Raw genomic sequence first — 20,452 nt, 5'->3', positions numbered from 1 at the left:
TGGAGGTTGAAGATGCAAAGGGAGAGGAGGAAAAGTACGGAACCCTAGGGGCGAACCCCTCGATTTTATAGGGGCGACAGATATGAGAAGAGCAACCACCCACCTAGGTCTCTGAGCCTACCATGATACACCACCGTGTCACATCATGGGATATGCGCCCACAATCCCTATCCTTTCCCACCAAAATCACGTCAGACATTTTGCCTTCCTGAGCAGACCAGGACTCTTTTCCAATAGAGGGGATAAAAAGCTTTTTCCCTGGCCCGCCTGAACCCAGGAGTTCAAGGGCTGGCCCAACAGTCTCGACGGCCATCCCAATGAGGGATGGGCCCACGAGCGGCCAAAACTCAGGCGCACAAGCCCCATGGGAGCCTCGATCCGCAAACAAGTCTCAACCGGGCTAACCCTAGATGAATCCCTGTGAATAGGATACCAGGGTTCCCTTTAAACTATCTAGTTGACAAAAACCAAATCTCACAGCCATACCCACGAAGGGTCCAAAATTACCCCCCGAGTGATTCTATCCGAATCACCCGGGGGCTCGGGGGCTACACCCGATGGGTGCACTTGCACGCACCCTCTGGCGAATCAAAATACCACTCGAGCGATTCTGCCCGAATCACTCGAGGGCTTAGGGGCTACACCCATTGGGTGCACTCGCACGCACCCTCTGGCAAGTCAAATCACCCCTGGGCGATTCTATCCGAATCACCCGGGGGCACGGGGGCTACTATTGGGGTCCTAATACTGGGCTACCTAATGAGGTGGAACTAATAACCATCGGACGTTAACGCTTCTGGTCAGACAAGAACGCTACTACGCTTCTTGCCACTACAAGAAATGTGTGGTTTTTTGACGTATTTAGTATGACAACAGGTCATAATGTCATTATATCATCTGGTTTATGACATTCTATTTTAGGCATTTTGACTTAGTGACAATAAAAAGCTGTATGTCACAACAAATGTCATGTTACTAGTCTAATTCTATCCGGTGACAATATTTGCTATGTCATAAGGACTAATTTTTGAATGTCATAAGTATATGACAAAGGTTGTGCGTCACAAATTATTTTATTGAATTATTTTAAATACACTTGTCCATGTTGGCATGTCCTATTACCACGTGGTCAGATTTTTTTCTTTTTTCTATTATTTACCTCTACCCTATTTAATTTTTCTTCAATATAGGCTACCAGGCACTCAGCCCTAGCTGAAAGGGCACCTGTTCACGCCCATCTGGCATACTCAGCCCAATAGGCCATGGGCACCTGTTCGCACCCCTAGCAAAATGTTAAAAAAAGCGCAGATGGGAGGACTCAAAGACGCACGCTCGTGGTTCCAAGGAAGTGAACATACCGCTGACCTATGAAGATATCTTTGTTGATTGGCACACGTGATACTATATATCCAAATATAACAAGGTAATGTACCCTATGTCCTCGTAGACTTTTAGCTCATGAATGGTTGCAGACATGGACAGTGGTGGATCCACCTTCATGACCTATTGCGGCCAGGCCAGTAGCGGACTACGGCATAGAGCTGCGCGTCCAGGCCGGTAGCGGGCGGCGACGAAGGTGGACCTATTGCGGACGGCGGTGCGGAGCTGCACGTCCAGGCCGGCAGCGGGCAGCGGCAAAGGTGGACTTGTTGCGACCAGGCCAGTAGTGGACGACGGTGTGGAGCTGCGCGTCTAGGCTGGCAGTGGGTGGCGACGCGGAGCTGCATGGACCGCATCTAGCATCTAGAGGCGCCACGTGGAGCGGCTTGGCGAGCAGTGTAGATCTCCCCAAAAGCTAGCAGAACTCCCTTGATTTGTTCTGCTCGTAGTTCTAGCCTGCAAGAAAGGTACTGATTTGCTTACTGAAGTAGTCTTGCATCTTAGTGCTTAGTAGTTGCTCACAGCTTTGCACCAATTGTAGGGCAACAGTTCTTGATAATACCAAATTGTATCTTAGTGTTTGTTTGTTAGCAAGAATTAAAATAAAGGTTAGTGTAGATTTATTTAACCCATTATTGGAGATAAAGCAATGCTCAACTATTGTGTACAGATTTCATATAAATAATGACATGTCACATGTTTGATAATTTTGGTCAAGTATCATATATATGTAAAATTTTTTGAGCAAGTGTATCTCATGATTTTGTGTAGATGGATAGATCTTGGATCAACAATAGGATGTTCAGCGAGGAACACGTGAATGGGGTGAATGAATTCATGACCTTTGTTTTCGAGAGATTCAATGACGATGAAGAGATGCTCTGTCCATGTCGTAAGTGTTTGAATTGGGTTCGCAAACCTAAAGGACAGGTGCAGGATCACTTGTATATTTATGGGATGTCTACTACTTACACTAGATGGATACATCATGGAGAACCATTAGAGGTTGTACCACATGAAATTAATGACCATGTTGATGAACATACTAGTCTCAATGATTATTTTGGCATGAATGTGGATGAAGAAGATGACCCTGATGATGGAATTCTTGGTATGGTAGAGGAGTTGTACACAACTAAAGAGGAAGGTAAAGGGAAAAAGTATATGTTTGCAATTCTATTGGAAGAAATGAAGCAACAATTGTCCCCTGGTGGTCCTTGCACAAGGTTTTCTTTTGTGGTGAAGTTACTTCATATCAAGTCATTTTACCAGATTTCTAATGGTGGATTCACAACGATACTGAAGTTGTTGTCATCATCATTCCCAAATTGCTCTATTCCTACATCATACCAAGAAGCAAAGAGACTTATCCGTGCATTGGGGCTCGAATACAATTCAATCCATGTGTGCCCAAATAATTGTGTTCTGTTTCAGAAGAATTTAGAAAAAAATGATGTTTGTCTAGTTTGTAGTGCATCAAGATGGAAAGACAATGATGCAAGAAAGAAGATTCCTAAGAAGGTTTTGCGACATTTTTCGTTGATTCCTAGGCTGAAGAGAATCTTTTCTTCCAAAAGAACAGCAGAGGAGGTGCAATGGCACAAGTTGAAGAGGAAGCCATTGGAGAATGAGCTCAACCATCTAGCTGATGGCAAGGCATGGAAAGACTTTGACAGGAAGTATGGATGGTTTGCAGAAGATGCAAGGAACATCAGGCTTGGCCTTGCTACTGATGGTTTTAATCCATTTGGTAAAATGAGCTCCTCATATAGCATGTGGCCAGTGTTTCTTATCCCGTACAACTTTCCTCCATGGGAATGTGTGGAGCAATCCAACTTTATCATGGTCCTGCTTATCCCTAGTCGAGAATGCCCAGGAAAGGATATTGATGTCTTCTTGGAGCCACTTGTTGAGGAGTTCCTAGAGCTTTGGAAAGGCGTCCCTATTGTTGATGCACTTAGTGAGAAGAAGTTTGATTTACATGCTATTGTAATATGGTGCATTCATGATTATCCTGCTTTGAGCACATTGTCAGGTAGAGTCACAAGAGGTTATTATGCTTGTGTGCATTGTGACAAAAAACCTTGCTCCAAAAGGATAAGGAGTAAGATATGTTACATTGGCAATTGACGTTTCCTACCTAGGGCCCATCCATGGAGGAGGAGCAAGGTGTTTGATGGTAATGTTGAAAACAATGAGAAGCTAGAGAAATTTACCACGGATGAGCTGATGGAGCAACTAGAGAGGGTCAAGGATGTCAGACCAGGAAAGCATCCTAAAAGCAAAGAAAGAAAGCAGGACGAAGAGGGCCAATGTTGGAAGCGAAGGTCATGTTTGTGGGATTTACCATATTGGTCAAGTTTGAAGCTGCAGCATAATCTTGATGTGATGCACATTGAGAAAAATATATGTGAGTATATCCTTGGTACATTTCTTGGCACGGCTGGGAAGTCAAAGGACGGTATAAATTCTAGGCTTGATTTGGAAGATATGGGCATTAGGAAGCATTTACACTTGATCCGTGATGGAGATTCATATAGTACTCCTCATGCCCCCTACATAATGACTAAAACACAGAAGGAGCATTTTTGTGATTTTTTGAAGAGTGTAAAATTTCTAGATGGATATGCTTCCAACTTAGCAACATGTATCACTGCAAATGGATGCAACCTCCAAGGACTAAAAACTCATGATTGTCACATTCTTCTTCAAAGGATTATACCTGCTGTTGTCCGAGGAATCATGCACATGGACATATATGAACCACTTGCTGAATTAGGTAATTTTTTCAGCAACTTTGTGCAAAAACTTTGAAGTTAGATGTGTTGGAAAGAGTGAAAGCTGACATCCCAATCATTTTGTGCAAGCTTGAGAAAATATTTCCTCCTTCTTTCTTTGATGTGATGCTACACCTGGCTGTCCATTTACCTGAAGAGGCAATTCTTAGAGGTCCAGTGCAATATGGATGGATGTACCTAGTAGAAAGAAGGTTGTTAATATTGAAATGGTTTGTGAGGAACATGGCAAGGCCTAAAGGGTCCATTGCAGAAGCATATGTTGCCGCTGAGTGCTTGACTATTTGCTCGAGGTACTTTGATGATGATGTTGAGACACGACACAATCAAGAGGGCAGGAATAGAGAGTGTGTTGCTATTGTGAGAGGAGACCTATCTGTTTTCTAGCATGGAGCTGATGTTCTTGGAGCACCAAGTCTTACATATCTTGAGCATGATTATGAAAAAATGGTTTGGTTCGTACTAAACAATTGTTCGGAGGTTGAGCCATATATTGAATATGTCAGCCCATCTACTATTTTCATTGTAATTAAATATCATTTTTAGGATATACAAGAAAGAGTTGGAGAATGAAGGATGTCCTAATGTTCAAAAAACCCATGAGAAGCAATTTTGTTCATGGTTTAAGAAGCACGTGAGTTTGATCTCAATTAATTTGTTTCATCATTTTTCCTGGTTTAAGAAGCAAATTTTTTATGCCCATTAATTTTTTGTGCAGATTGCAAAACTTTGTTATGTGGAAGGACAAGTCATAAATGATGAGCTATTTGCACTGTCATGTGAGCCGGATCTACGAGTTTGAATTTATTCAGCATGTCTTGTTAATGGTGTTCGATTCCACACTGTAGACCGTGAGAAAAATATAAGAACACAAAATAGTGGAATTATGGCTAAGGGTACATATGACAACCAGGATATAGACTTCTATGGTTCCTTGAAGGAAATAATTGAGCTTAGATACAATGCAGATTTGGGTGGCAAAAGGACAGTGGTTCTATTTCGATGTGATTGGTTTGACACTCATGGAAAGAAGTTCTGAATGAAGGAAGATGGGTTCTTCAAAAGCATAAACCATGGCAGCTTGTGGTACAAGGATGATCCTTTTATTCTAGTGACACAGGCAATAAAGGTATTTTATTTCCCCAAGTATCGTGAGAAATGGTGAGTTGTTCAAAAAATTTCACATAGAGACTTGTGGAGTGTGGCTAAAAATGACAATGAGGATATACCCAATTCCGCGGTATTGTCCTACCAAGACGATGATTGAGAAGGTGTGCATGTTCAACATACTGAAGGATGTCTGGAAAATGAGCAGCCAGTTAGTGAAGATGGTGTTCATGTTGATGCTAGTGTAGTTGATGACCTCCGGAGACAAAGAGAAGCGGAAGGGTAACAAGATGAGTCAGCCGACAACGAAGATGAAACTGGATGGCAATATGTGAGTGATAATGAAGGTCCGACAATCCCTCCAGAAGATGACGATGATAGCGAATACGACTAGATTTAGTTGTGGTTTCAATTTAAATAACCTGTACTATAGTTGTTCTAGACAGTGCAGTTGAATTAGGCCATTGGCCTTGGTTTGTTTTAAATTTTTAATTCTTGATGGATATGTGCAGCACTACTGTTCTATTCTAGTGTTTTGTTATGTAATTTGTAGTTATTCTGTACACTGCATCTGTGGTTGGTGGCTTGAATCTTGATTGGCCTATTTTTAATGCTATGCTGTGTTGTGCTTCACTGCTTTTGCAGTTGTGCCCGGATAAATTTATTCTATACACTGCATCTCCCTTGTTATACAGTTCTGAATATCTGCATAGATGACAACAGTTCTGAATATCTGTAGCCACATCTTTTTTTTGCAACTTTTCAAACTATTTTCAAGCATGTACCTAACTATTATCTCTAAAAAAACTATTTGTTATAGTCTTTTTATCCCTATAAAACCTATTTAAAAAGCTCATTTTTAAAATTTTTGGCCATGTTTGTCCATTATTTAGAACAACAAGGACATATATATACAGTAATACATCAGTCACCGGTTCCCTCTCCTCGCTGACCTTGCTTTGATCGAGGTTTTATTCATGAGTTGACGTACTAGTACTCAGTTGATGACTGAGCCTAGAGTGGTGCAACGACGGTGGTACTAGTACTAGCGCTGTTAATAGAACGACTTTGAACTAGGACCCTTTTGGTACATGTCCAATGTCTGTCGCACCGAATGAACATGTGTTATGCATGCCACCCCTATTTAGGCTGTAATCATTTTCTCTGCCATTTTTGTGTGGACAACATCGACGGCAGAAGCTCCTGACATGCATTATGAGCAAGATCGAGGAGGGCCATGACCACCACAAGGTCAAGTATGTCCCCATCTTCGCCAATTCCCTCTTCTCTCTGAACTCGCGCTGCAGCCACATCTTCTTTTTTTTTTGCTACTTTTCAAACTATTTTCAAGCACGTACCTAACTATTATCTCTAAAAAAACTATTTGTTATAGTCTTTTTATCCCTACGAAACCTATTTAAAGAGCTTATTTTTAAATCTTTTGGCCACGTTTGTCCATTATCTAGAACAACAAGGACATATATATATTGATCAGTAATACATCGGTCACTGGTTCCCTCTCCTCGCTGAACTTGCTCTGTGGCCACACCTTCAATGTTGTATTAGCATCTGAGCTTGACTCTCCACTTATAGGACTTCCTCTATTACTCCGTGTATACAACCGAATGAACATGTGTTATGCGTGCCACCCCTATTTAGGCTGTAATCATTTTCTGTGCCATTTTTGCGTGGACAACATCGATGGCAGAAGCTCCTGACATGCATTATGAGCAAGATTGAGGAGGGCCATGACCACCACAAGGTCAAGTATGTCCCCATCTTCGCCGATTCCCTCTCCTCTCAGAACTTGAGCTGTAGCCACATCTTCAATGTTGTACTAGTACTCAGTTAATGATTGGACCTAGTGGCGCAACGACGGTGGTACTAGTACTAACACACATGCATGTGCATTGCAACAGGTGGAAAATCTTGAGCATGTGATCAGAAAACATCGTGGTTCTTGTCTGAGTAGTACTACTCTACGATCGGACATGTCGTAGTTCTTTTCTGAGTAGTACTCTAATTGGCCCTGTTCGCTTCTCTTACAATCCATACTTTTTAGCTTGTTTTTTCAGTCGGAACAGTATTTCTCTCCCAACAAATCAGTCAGAACAGTGTTTTGACTTGTTTTTTCAGCGAAGCGAACGGGACCATTTTCTCTCCCTGGACTTTACGAATAGTTTCTAGTAAAAAAATGTAGTATACACAATTGATTACACAATCATTTGGAAAACAACTAATCATGTTTTTGTTCCTAACATGACTTTTATTAGGCACAATGATTTTTGTTCTATCACTTACATGCTTTTATTCCTATCAGTTGTACAATGAAAACACATCATACAATGAAAACATGTTTTGAAATTTATAGTTTAAAACTAAACATCAAGATGTAATCATGAAGAGGAAAAACCAGGGCGTGCACCATATTTCTATTATCCTTGTACCATTATTTATTAGTTGTAATAATAAGAAGAAAACAATATAAAGAAAGTAGCGCGTGCACCAAAATTTGGATGCCTAGCGTAGCCGTGCAGTGGCGCGATGTCTCCGCGCCACACCAAAAATTTTGGAGTCAAAATGTCATTTCTATCCAGACATATACTACAATAGGTCTCCTTTGCACAAGGGTAGTACAGTAAAATTACCCCTGACCGTGACCTATTCAGCTCACCGCTCCCCTAAAACCTAGTCAATCCAATTTACTCCTCTCAGCAGCCGCCACTTCGTTGCCCCTGCTACCCTCAGCTGCCAAAGAGGGTCCGCCGCCCTCCACTGCCCTCAGCCACCGAAGAGGCCCTGCACCCCCGATGTTGTCCTCCACGCTCCGCTCTTGGCTTCCTAGACTCGCAAAGATGGCTCCTAGTCAGAAACCAAAGACCCGGCCCTCAACCAGACTTGAACCAGAAGGTAACTTGTGGATTTCCCCCTCTTACTTTGCAATCCATATGGTGGGGAACTGCGGCCGAGGCTCCAGTCCTAAATCTAGGGATTTGCAAGGGGAGACTTGCCCTACAGCCTGAGGAGCCAGCGTTGGCGCCCGGTGTGGCTACAGGGATGCTAGGCGGCGAGGCATAGCATAGCAGCTGGGGGTTATATGCTCCGTCATGGCGAGGAATTTGGAGATAGTTGGTTCCCTTTCTGATTAAGCTAACTAGTTATATGCTCTGTCATGGCTTTTCATAATTAGCATGGCTAAAAATAGTTCTATGCTACCTTCAGTAAAGCGAACCTTTTTGAGGGGAGATACTCTTTTTTTTCATTGACTGACTAGGCTACTAGAGATGTTGTTAAACATGCAAATAGTTGTATGTACTTTTTTTAGAATTAGCACAAAATCTATTTCAGGAAGTGACAAGGCTGTGTAGTTGGCTCCATATTTCACTGTCAAACTTCAGTACTAATTCTTAATGGTACATTACTCTGTAGGTTTTGTTCTCACATGCTTAATTTACTGTGATTTCTTTTTCTCGTGCAAGTACAGAGGCTCCACTAACTGAATATGAGATGTAGAAGATGGAACAAGTGATGCAGAACAGTCGGGTGTTCCACAGTCTTGGAATACAAGAGGCAGCGAATATTCTAAAACAATCAAGACCAATGGCCACTAATGCTACTCGTGAAGACACTGGCTCATTTATCAACCTAAGCCGGTGAAGACGTTGAACAAGGAGTATTTGATAAGGTACCTTGATGACAACCCAACATTTATGTTAAATATGCAGTACATGATGACAACCCAACATTTATGTTAAATATGCAGTACATGAGCAAAGCTCAGTCATTTGTGTTAAATATGTAGAATTATTCATTCTGTTGTAATTTGTTGTATCATGTAGGTGGCCATGCAAGACTTGGAACCTGAAGTTAGGAAGAGTTTGGCAAGAACATCAAAGAGAGCGATGGCAGTGGCACTTCGGGGGCAAGATGAACCAGCAAGAATTACTAGGCAGAAGACAAGGGAATTGGCCTCGGCTAATGAAGTTCTAACAGCAGCCCACAAGTTGGTTCCACAGAAGATGCACTGATGGCTGCCAATGATAATACCCAGTCCAACAACCAGAATGAGCCTTCTACCGAAGGCAAGTGATTGTACCCTCTCTCCACTATTAATGATTTATTTATTTGCATTAATGGGTCTATGATTTCCTCTAATTGTTTTCCAAATTCCATGATAGGTCGATGTATCACCAAAAGACACCTAGGCAGAGATTTGGATACGATTTCAAGAGGGTTAAGAGACAAGATCCCAGTGAACATCTCTGAAGGAAAGTTACGGCCAGAGGAGCCTTTGCAAGCTACAAAACTAGCATCAGAGGCTGGTATTATTCTATGGGACCATGTCCCAATCTTCACTCACTGGAAGCATTATAAGGAGGACGCTGCCAAACCTCTTGTTAAAAACTACAATGATAAACTTAGTGTAAGTAACCTGGCTACTAAATAGATACCTATTTTTTCTGTGGTTTATGGATTACAACTATACAATAAGCGGTGTAAGCTTTAGTATTTTCTACATTTCTAGTACCATAGTTTTAGTCTGAATCTGAGTCTTAGTTGCAACATCAGTGCTTATAAATTCACAAAAGAGCATAATAGTCTGTGCACAAAATAACTGTATGTGTTTGCTTGCATTTTTAGAACAAACAGTGCTTATAAAGGGTCCATTCAATCAATCAGTGTTATAAATCTTTGGTTAGAGAGTTTCTGGAGCTGCTTTGCTGCTGCAGCTAGAAAAATGTGTGGCTGCTAGGAACATATTTTCTATGGTTTATGAATTACTAAATAGATATGTGGCTTCTTGCATTTTCAGAAATTCAATTGGTGTTCGTCCTTTGTCATTTCTTTTAGTGATCTTGGTTCAATTTGTGTATTTTTTCTTGCTGATCATACACTTTGTCTATCTCTATATTCAAATTATTCTATAATATAGTGCTGCATAATCTAGAGTTGACACTTGTTTATACTGCTTGCTATTGCTACCGCTGCCGCTGCCACTGCCGCACACTCCTAGAACATCATTTGAATGATGTTTAACAATATGTGCATGCTCTTGTCCAGAGTCAATTCACCATTAACAAAGATGTTGCGCCGGTGAAAGATGCATTTTTTGATTTGCTCAAAAAAGGACAGTGGCAGATGAGATACAAGTTGAAGAAGCAATACTTCAATGGCATACCAGCAAATGCAGTGAGAACAACTTCACCATTGTCCACTATGACTGACATGCAGTGGAAACAACTCGTGGACATGTGGTCTAACCCAAAGCACAAGGTACCCTTCCTTAATATCTATTAAAATTGTTGCCTTACAGAATATATGGATTGTCTGTCTACTAATGTTTTCTTTGTATAGGAAAAATGTCTAAAAAACAAAGATTGCCGTGAGCTAGTTCAGTACCACCAGATGACAGGATCTCAGAGCTATGTTGCTCAATGCTATGTCATGGTAAAATAAATCACTGCATCTTTACAAACATTTGTGATTTTTAGTTAATACTAGAGGTTGTATGTGTCCAAAAATGGTGATTGTTGCATGGAAAATACTGTCTAATGTATGTAATTTACTTTTTTGTTATTTACTGATCTGCTGTATGTTGCTCAATGCTACTGTCTACTGTATGTCTACTGTTATTTACTGATCTGCTGTATGTTGCTCAATGCTATTGTCTGTTGTTCTTTTGTACTAATCTCAAAGCTATGTTGCTGCTACTATGCTGCTGCTGCTACAAATAACTCTTCACATGCTTTCAGTTATTTACTTTTCTATTTGTATGTAATTTTAGAAGCAAACCAAATTTAAGGATGCGCCACCAACTGCAATTGATATTTTTAAGGACACCCACTGCAGCAGCAAGTCAGGTTTTAATGAGCAAGCGAAGGATGCCATTGTGAGTACCTTTCCCTATTTCTTACTATGATGAACAACACAACAGATTAGTACAAAATAAAAATGTTTGCATAGATCTTTATTTCATATAGACATCATTACATATATATGTTCTAGACATAGATAATTAGCATAGAAGGTTCCATTCTATAGACATCATTCCATTTCTTCCACTATGTTGCTTTTCATATAGACATCAGTTCTAGACATACATAACTAGCACTAAAATCTGACTTTTTTGGTGTTATTGTTGCTAGGCTCAAATGGAGGCCTATGTTGCTCAATCAACAGAAGAAGGGCAAGATCCGAAGACTCCTATTTAATCTATAGCTCATGTTGTGCCAAAATCAACTTTTCTTCGCAGTGCTGGCATGCAGTCCGTAGCGATAAAGAGAAATGCCAAAGTTGTTGCAATGAATGATCGCGTAAATGAGCTTGAGAGTGAATTGCAAGCTGAGAAGATGGGATCAGCAGGACTGCGATCATAGCTGGCTGATGTGCAGAAGTAATTAGAGGATTAGAAAGAGACAGCAAGGAAGAATGAAGCAGCAGCAAGGAAGAACAAAGATGAAACTGAGAAGCTGAAGCAGCAAGGCCTTGAAATCCAAGGTTTCCTTCATACCTTGTTTGGCAACAAGTTTGCATCACCTGATGCTCAGCTGTAAGCTCTCCAACTCAATTAGGCTCATATTTTGGTGACATATGTATCTATGAGGCTAAGGATGCTATTTTGGTGATTACTGAACTTACAACAATAGCAGCAGGATAATTTTGTTCTTGTGTCCACTGTGTTGCTGGTGTCATGCTACTGTTTTTGTGCTGCGGCTGCTGTAATGATTACTGAACTTACAACAGTAGTAGCAGGATAATTCTGTGCTTGTGTTCGCTGTGCTGTTGGTGTCTTGCTGCTGTTTTTATGCTGCGGTTGCTGTAGCAGCAAGTTAAAATTTGAGACTGGATGTATGTTGAATTGGTGGATGGATGTAAGGTATATGTATTGCATTTTAAGACTTGTGGAATGCTTGTGATATTGCAATCATATGTGGTGATGTTGATTCGTTTGAATCTGATGGATGTAATGTATATGTATTTCATTTAAAAATCTGATGGATGTAATGTATATGTGGATGGATGTAATATATATGTATTTCATTTGAATAAATGTATGGGCTGAAATATACAAGCTAAAAAAATTGGACGGGCTAAAATTGTGTGGGCTGAAAAAATGGGCCAAAAAACAAAAATAAAATAATGGGCCAGGCAATATCAGTCAAAACAAGCTTGTGGTCCATGAAGAGGCTGCTTGCTATGTGGGCTTTAGCAGGCCAAAATTCATTTTGTGACATTTTTCCCTTGCCATATCAGCTTTTGATCCTACGCGGCATTTGCCCATGTGGCAAGGCCAAAGATTTTGTGACAACAAACCAAAGTCATAAACCTATATGACACTAAAATCCAATGTCATAACCTTGTGACATTAAATTTACAAACGTCACATAATCAATTTGTGACCCTGGTTTTTTGACGTTCGAATTTTCATCAACTGGAGGTCATAAATCTTAAGTTGTGACATTAATTCTATATATTTTGACATAAATAGAATGTCAAAAAGCCACACATGTCTTGTAGTGTGCCCAAACGATGGAAGATTGGTTCCGCCTTGCCTGACCCCCGAGGGCTAGACTCCGCCTCGCCCGACGGCTTGAGGGCTGGCTCCGCCTTACCCGACGGCTGAGGGCTGGCTCTGCCTCACCCAACGTCTGAGGGCTGGCTCTGCCCCGCCCAATGTCTGAGGGCTGGCTCCACCCTGCTCGATGTCTGAGGGTGGGCTCCGCCTTGCTCGATGTCCGAGGGTGGGCTTTGCCCCGCCCGATGGCTGAGGGCAGGCTCCGCCTCGCCCAATGTCTGAGGGCTGGCTCCATCTCGCCCAACGTCTGAGGGCAGGCTCCGCCTCACCCAACGGCTGAGGGCTGGCTCCACCTCGCCCGACGGCTGAGGGCAGGCAACGCCTCGCCCGATGATTGCACCCTGCTCCTTCATGATGATGAGCAGGAGGTAAGACAGGACACTCAGGTCAACCGCAGTACTGAGGACCATGCCCTGCGCGCTTGCAGGAAGGTACCATCAGGATACGATAGGACGGGCGCTTTAAGCCCTTTCTGACCTGACAGAGCCAGACAGTGTTGTAGGCGCTAACTTTTGTCCTACAGTGTTGTAGGTGCCGCCATCATCCCTCGGGCGTGGATACTAACACAGGCATACGATAACCACTACAATCCAAGGAAGAACTCACATCATCTATAGCAACAAACGTATAGTCATTTCCCCATCTACTCCCTACAGAGTCATGGCTCGGTGCCCTGACACACCGCACCATCTACCGGGGGAGGATGGGACATGACCACTCATTGAAATGAAGCCAGAGCCTGACCCTATCAGGATCAGCGAAACATGCTATCCCTAGCGTGGTCTGCCATGACAGTAGGACAGGCTCGAGGGAAAAGGAAGACCCGACACCTTCGAAGGACCTTCTCTACCTTTAGTTTTTTCCTCTTTCTCCCATCTGTAACCCCTGCTCCCCCCTTGGTCTATAAAAGAGAGGGCAGGGCACCCCACTACGGGGAGGGATCAATTCCATACATAACACACAACCAAGCAACAACTGAGCTCTTGGCATCCTTTCGACCTTTCCACCAGAGACTTGGGACCTGTCCCTCTCTCGACCATTTATACCCTCTACTACAAACCTTTTTTGGTATTAATAACACGAGCAGTAGCAAACTGGACGTAGGGACATTCTGCCCAAACTAGTATAAACCTTGTGTCCTTTAGTACACCATCTGAGACTAACACGCAATAATATAAATTTACTAGTTGGTGTTTGTTCGAAACACCGACACTTGTGCTACTAATGTTTTCCTTTTCGGTGTTTGGTTCCAAAGGAGGAGAATTTAGAGGACCAAAAGCAAGCATTAATTTGTAGGACCAAAAGCAAGATCATAATAATTTACAAGTGGTAATGATCTACAAGTGGTAATGGTATGAGAAAGGGAGGATAGTGAATTATGGATTAGTCTATATAATGGGGAGAATTTGTAGGACCAAAAGCAAGGCTTAAATCCATAATACCACATAGGGACATTTGCAAGGGAAAGATAAGTTTCAAAAGATGTTTACATGTGGTACTTTTTAGTTTTACAATTGGTATCTTCAATTAGTATCTTTTAGTCTTACAAGTGGTACCTTTTAGCATCATATAACCTTGCCCTTTGCATTGCATCCTAGCAAGTAGATAGTTTTTTAATTCCAAAATTTTATTATTTGCTTACTTTGGTCGTGTTGTCATCAATCACCAAAAAGGTAGAGATTGTAAGGAAAATAGACCCTAGGCCCATTTACTTTGGATATTGGTGTTTGACGACCAACATAACCAAATTGGACTAATGAATTTGCAATTGATTGTTTTGTAGTCCAATAGGGTCCAAGACGTAACTTGAACGAAGGCGACGTGATGATCCGATGATCAACACCTTAAGTAAGACCCTAGAAGCATAAGAGAAGACCCAAGATATCAAGCAAAGTCCAAGATCGCGAAGAAACAAACTCACAGAAGTGACCGGATGCACTGACCAGACGCTGGTGGCATAGCAACCGGACGCTTCGATCAAGAGACTCAACAACATTAGGCATCAGCAGCAGTGATCGGATGCTGAATAGTAAAGTGACCGGACACACCGATGGCACTGCTTATCATCCTGGAAACACATTCAACATTGATCGGACGCTGGCGGCAAATTGACCGGACATGGGACTACAGCGTCCGATCGAGTATAGAAAGGATCCAGAGCGACAAAATTACGACCGGACATGTCCGGTGGCATGTGACCGGATGCCATCAGCGTCCGATCAGTTGATCGTGGCTCTAACGGTCAGGACGACCCGACGCGTCCGGTCAGTAGAAGAAAAGCGGGATTTCGTCCCCAACGGCTACTTTCTTAATGGGGCTTATAAATAGACCCCCAACTGGCCATTTGATAGGAGTGGAGCTGAGGAAACATATCTAGGGTGTTGATACACCATTTTAGTGATCTCCACTTGCATAGTGCTTAGTGTTTCATTAGGTGATTAGCGTAGGTGCTTTGCGAAGTGCTTAGGTTGATTAGACCACCGCTTATCCGCTTGCTCTAGGTTTAGGCCTAGTGTTTAGTGAGGTTTGCATACCTCTTACTACCCGGTGCTTGCGCGCACCATTGATCTATATCGGAGGGGCTTGTAGTCTTGTGAGATCACACCAACCGTGTTTGTGGTGTGGCCGCCACCATGTATCGGAGGGAACAAGGCCTGCGGTGTTTTGGTCGGAAGCTTGATAGTGAAGACGGCGGGGAGCGGTCCAGGAGAGGCTTGCCAGAAGGCACACCGAAGACCACTTGCGGGTGGGGAAGGCCTGGGGCTATCCACGGAGTTACTCGATCGGAAGCTTGGCCCTTGCGAGGGGCTCCAACGAGGACTAGGGGGAAGCTTGCACACTTCTCGATACCTCGGTAAAAATACCGGAATCGTCGACGGGAGTTTGCATATCTCTACCTTGCTCTTTAGCTTCCGCATTTACGTTGCTTACATTACTCCTTTTGCGGTAGAGATAGCAAAACACTAGCAAAATCGTAGTTGCACATTTAGATAGTTTATCTTTTGCATAGGTTTTGCTAAGGTTGGAAAAAGAGGCCATAGTTTAGAAGTGGAATTTTAAGTTGCCTAATTCACCCCCTCTTAGGCGTCACGGTCCCCTACACCCCCTTGCAACACAGAGAAACAACAAAAAAAGCGTGCAAAACAACAAGGGGATGGGTTCGAGGTGCAGGCTGCTCCAGCCCCCTGTCCCATCACCTTTGAGCTCACCGGAGGGAGGAGGGAATAGGACCACAGAGGTTGCCGGAACCGTAGCCGTCGTCGCGTCCCTCAGATCTAGAGGAGGAGGAGGGCTTAGATCCAAAAGGAGGAACGACCTACGTCGTCGGAGCTACCACCGCCGTCCTCGTCTCCGGTGGGAGGAGCGGAAGGCGGGTCGCTGGGGAGCATGGGGTCGCAGAGGGGGAGGGAGGGAACACGTGGGGGCGGGGTGGCACGAGCTGGGCGCGGGCGTGGGGTCCGTCCCAGGGCGCTAGCAAGCTCGGAGCATGGCGCGGTGTGGGCGACAGCGAGCGGGTGGGCAGAGCGGGGCGATCGCGGGATGGGAGTGGGGGGGGGGGGGGCACGGGGGAGCGGGGCGGTCGCGGGATGGGAGTGGGGGGTCATGGGCCATGTCCGGGCGCAAGTTTGGGGATGGACGTCCTCATAGAATCATTATCGTTGTTTTAACCAAACAACTTATATTTTTTCATAGCACATAGCTCACAAACAGCTTTTTTTACAGCTCACAACTCATAGCAGATTTTTCACAGCTCACAATAGCTTTTCCACATATTATACAGGTCAACCAAACATACCTTAGAGCTCTGACATTGATTATTTCCACTCGACCATATATAGAAGAAAGCTTACTTGCTACTGATGATACAAAATTACAAATATATGTCAAAGTATGGCATAACGAAGTGTGACATCAACCATTTTCCATCCTGGCTTACAAATTCCTTTTTTCTTTCCTCATCCGTCGCCAATGAAGTAAAATCAATGAATGCAGACCATTCAAAACCATTGTTGCAGATCTGTAGTTCGAAGACAATAAAGCATAAAAGAAAATATGGAATTTTCTTTTCTACAGACAAATATGTCCTCGATTTTCCTCTATTGCCTTAATTTTTTTTGTTCCCATACCAACACACAGGTACAAACCTAGTACAACTTTCTAAAATTCATTTGAGATCAGTGCAATAAAACTGAGTGAACCCTAATTTAATTTTGCATTGAGTACTGAATTCAATAAACTAAGAAAATTCAGCTTCAACATTATCTTATCAGGCTTGAATCAACTATTGGTTAAAAAAAAGCCATTGAAAAACCAACTACTGCAGTGACTCTGGTGCCTAATCAACTAAACATACTAATTTCCCATAATGTCCCTTTAAAAGTTTGATTTGTTACGCTTATGAATTGAGAAAAAAAATACTTACTATTTAAATATAGATGCAAATATAAACACATGAGAATCTTAGTTATATAATCAATTGCAAATCGTAGACTGTTATTGGGAAAAATAAACGGTAAAAAAAAAAATAATTACTAAAATCGAAAAATACTTTATATTAATATGCACGCCAAACCTCTTTCCGTCTTTTCAAAGTCTTCCAATTTATGACGGTAGCCTTTGTCAATAATGGACAGTGCATTACAGAATTACACATCATGTAGCATCTCTATTATTTAAAGAAAAAGTGAACAAAAGAAAAAAAAAGAAATTCTATACGTGATAAAAAAAATGATAAATTATATAGAGGGAGTACTACCAAGAATTCAGAAAAGTGGACAATTCACACATTTAGCTGTTCATTCAATAGATAAAGCCAGCAAATTGATAGGGAAATTTAAATGTGCAACTGAACATTACTAGATTGATGACAGGATGGACAGACATAGCAAAACAACGACAGTTCTCTTTGCTGAAAAGAAATATTTAGCCAAATCATTTTAGGATTCATCTAACACTACGCTGCTGCTGCTGCTGCTAAACGATATATGGAGCTGCTAGAGCAAAATCTTTAGAAAATTTGTGTAACTTGAGAACTTGCTCCGATGAACAGCTTCAAACAACAACCTTAATTATGTTTTTCGGAACCTCTTTGATGACTTCTCAAATGCATCTACTAGTGCAGAAGGGCAAGTTGCCTTAAGATTCTGATAACCTTGAGTTGCCACCACTGAATCCATCACGTCTGATGAACTGGTGATGAACTCTAGGCAAACATCTTTAAGCCTGTCACAGTTATGCTGGTAAGCCAAAGCCAAAGTAGTAGACACGGTCTTGACATCAAGATTCTTGCAAAGGATGCTTGCACATACCAACTTCATCCTGTCCACAGCATATCTATCAGCAGCCACAAGCAAATGCTGTATCATTTCTCTGTTACCTTCTCCATCTTGATCATCCATATCAGGCAAGGAATCGGTATAGATGAAATGCAGTAGGGCCCTAAACACATCAGGCTGCATGTCTTGTATGGTCACAAGCTGTTCCTTCGCCTCCTTCATTTGCCCAAACAGCTCTGCTTTAAGAACTGGAGACCGCATAGCGAGAACTATCTTGTGTGCTGTGAAAGTCTCTCCTCCAACACTGAAAGTGACATCTACTCCTTCGCCTGTATCCAACAATTTGCCAAGAAGCACAGCGATGTTGGATGGCGGGACCTCAGTCTCGTTCAGTAATTCAGGTCCAGACACCTGTGGTTGTTTTACAGTTGTGATGCATTGGATGGTGAGGTGATCATCCTTAAGGTAGGATGATGCCTCGAACTGGCTCCGATTCATGACAGTCTTTGCAGCAGCAAATCTACTAGAATCACAAGACCTGAACAACCTCAGCTCAGTCTTGTGCACTGACGTGGACAACCCGGTGGTTTGGTCGACCAGCCTCAAGTCACAGCTGCCCCGCACCTTGGTGTCGCTGCTCAAGAGCTCGAGATAAACTGAGATGTAACCCGAGTAATTCTGTTGGTCCCTGTCGTCGGGATAGAAGCGAATGGCCCAGTCGTAGCCACCGACGGAGAAGGTGCCGGATCTGATAAACTCACCGATCCCCATACCCCTGTGCTGGCTGTAATCAAAGATCTCAAAGACAAGCATGCATTGCTCTGTCTTCGCTGTGCACGTAGAAACTGCCGTCGGCATCGTCATGTGGATTAGTGGATAGGTGTCGAACTACTGCGACGGCGATGAGCAGCAAGGACGGAGCGGAATGAATCGCCGCGACGCCTTCCCTGCACTTCCGATAAGAAAAAGAGAGAAGGGAACAAATAAAAGGGGCCGTTAATTCGGAAGGGAATGCATACGGCAGCGAAGAGATCGTGGCAGTGGTGAACCAACCTTCTGAAGATTGCTGGAGAAGCCGGCGGCGGCGAAACCGGCGGCGCCCAGGAAACCCTCGATACGTGAGTGCAACGAATCTTTGGCGGTAGGAGTAACAAATTCGGCCCATACGCAGACCCATTATTGCTGGCCCACTTTCGGAGCCAACACCACACACCCCATCTTTCTCTGTATCTTCTCCGTCCACCAAAAAAAGGAACTTAATAGAAACAAATATATTTTTGGACATTCAACTATTGTCCAGAGTTTGGTTTATGCCTAAAATCTAAAATCTTTAGCCACCATCAATATGGGCCAAATTTGGTATCTAGCTATTCTCAAAGGTGGTTAATTTTCATAAACTAATTCATTTTAATAAAAAATAAATGTTTTCTAAAAGTATAACCTTTCTATTGGTCATCTATTTTGAGTTATTTGTATCTTGTTTGTAGTTATTCCTAGTGTTTTGTTGCTCGTAGTCATACTCGTTATTTATTTAGATTAACATTTTATGATATATTAAACTGAGAGATCAACCAAGAGAACCAATGCTCAAATTAGAGTACAAAATATGCTGTTGTTAAATTGATCAAATTATTTTTAGATGGGTAGCATTGCTATAGTAGGTGCAGATGTTATGTTTACTTTATAGAGCCAACCAAATAGTTAAAATGCAATTGGGTTCTTGCGGGAGGTGATAAGGATCACTTTTCCATTTACGCTACAAGATAGAAGCTAAAAAAATCATTCCCCACTACTCCTCATTCAATCACCACTAGAATCACGCCAAAATTATATACTTCTCACTTGCTTCTTCACCAGAATCACTTCATTAGAGAACAGTAAGTAAAACTCAAGAATTAGGAAGGAGACCTGTACCAAAACTACCCCATAGTCTACAATGGATTCTCTTGGTCAATATCAGGTATAATATAGTGTAAAATGATGATTTAACTAAGTGCTCCCTCCGTTCCAAATTATAAGTCGCTTTGACTTTTTTGGTTCATCCATTTTGCTATGTATCTAGATATATTATTATATCTAGATGCATAGCAAAATGAATGAACCAAAAAAATCAAAGCGACTTATAATTTATAACGGAGGGAGTAACAAACTTCATTACGAGTAATAAAACACTAAGTGAACAAATAACATATGAATACTCCAAATAGAGTACCAATACATAAACTATATTCTTAGAAAAAATTTGGTATTACTTTTGTATTTTTTTTGTTTTGAAATGACTTAGTTATAAATTTTCAGAAAATATACTAGGTTTTATA

At 42.2% G+C, this 20,452-nt stretch overlaps 1 protein-coding gene and 1 pseudogene across 2 annotated transcripts; one reads left to right on the top strand and one right to left on the bottom strand.

Moving 5' to 3' along the window:
- Nucleotides 1-2,151: 2,151 nt before the first annotated feature.
- LOC136469019 (uncharacterized) lies at nt 2,152-5,676 on the top strand (annotated as a pseudogene).
- Nucleotides 5,677-17,658: 11,982 nt separating this feature from the next.
- LOC136471932 (BTB/POZ and MATH domain-containing protein 1-like) lies at nt 17,659-19,322 on the bottom strand. 2 transcript variants are annotated; one of them, XM_066469672.1, is made up of 2 exons: nt 19,188-19,322; nt 17,659-19,086 (listed from the first exon to the last, which is right to left on the bottom strand). In XM_066469672.1, exon 2 carries the CDS (start codon nt 18,996-18,998, stop codon nt 17,928-17,930), a length of 1,071 nt encoding a protein of 356 aa, XP_066325769.1. In that variant the 5' UTR covers nt 18,999-19,086; nt 19,188-19,322; the 3' UTR covers nt 17,659-17,927. The 2 variants fall into 2 exon arrangements, with proteins under 2 accessions (XP_066325769.1, XP_066325770.1); XM_066469673.1 differs by having other exon boundaries at nt 17,659-19,081; nt 19,188-19,270.
- Nucleotides 19,323-20,452: the final 1,130 nt, after the last annotated feature.

The sequence above is a fragment of the Miscanthus floridulus genome, chromosome 8 (assembly GCF_019320115.1).
Source record: "Miscanthus floridulus cultivar M001 chromosome 8, ASM1932011v1, whole genome shotgun sequence".
NCBI classification, from domain to species: domain Eukaryota; kingdom Viridiplantae; phylum Streptophyta; class Magnoliopsida; order Poales; family Poaceae; genus Miscanthus; species Miscanthus floridulus.
The sequence above is the reverse complement of the archived record's forward strand: the minus strand, read 5'-3'. Positions and strand labels throughout refer to the sequence as shown.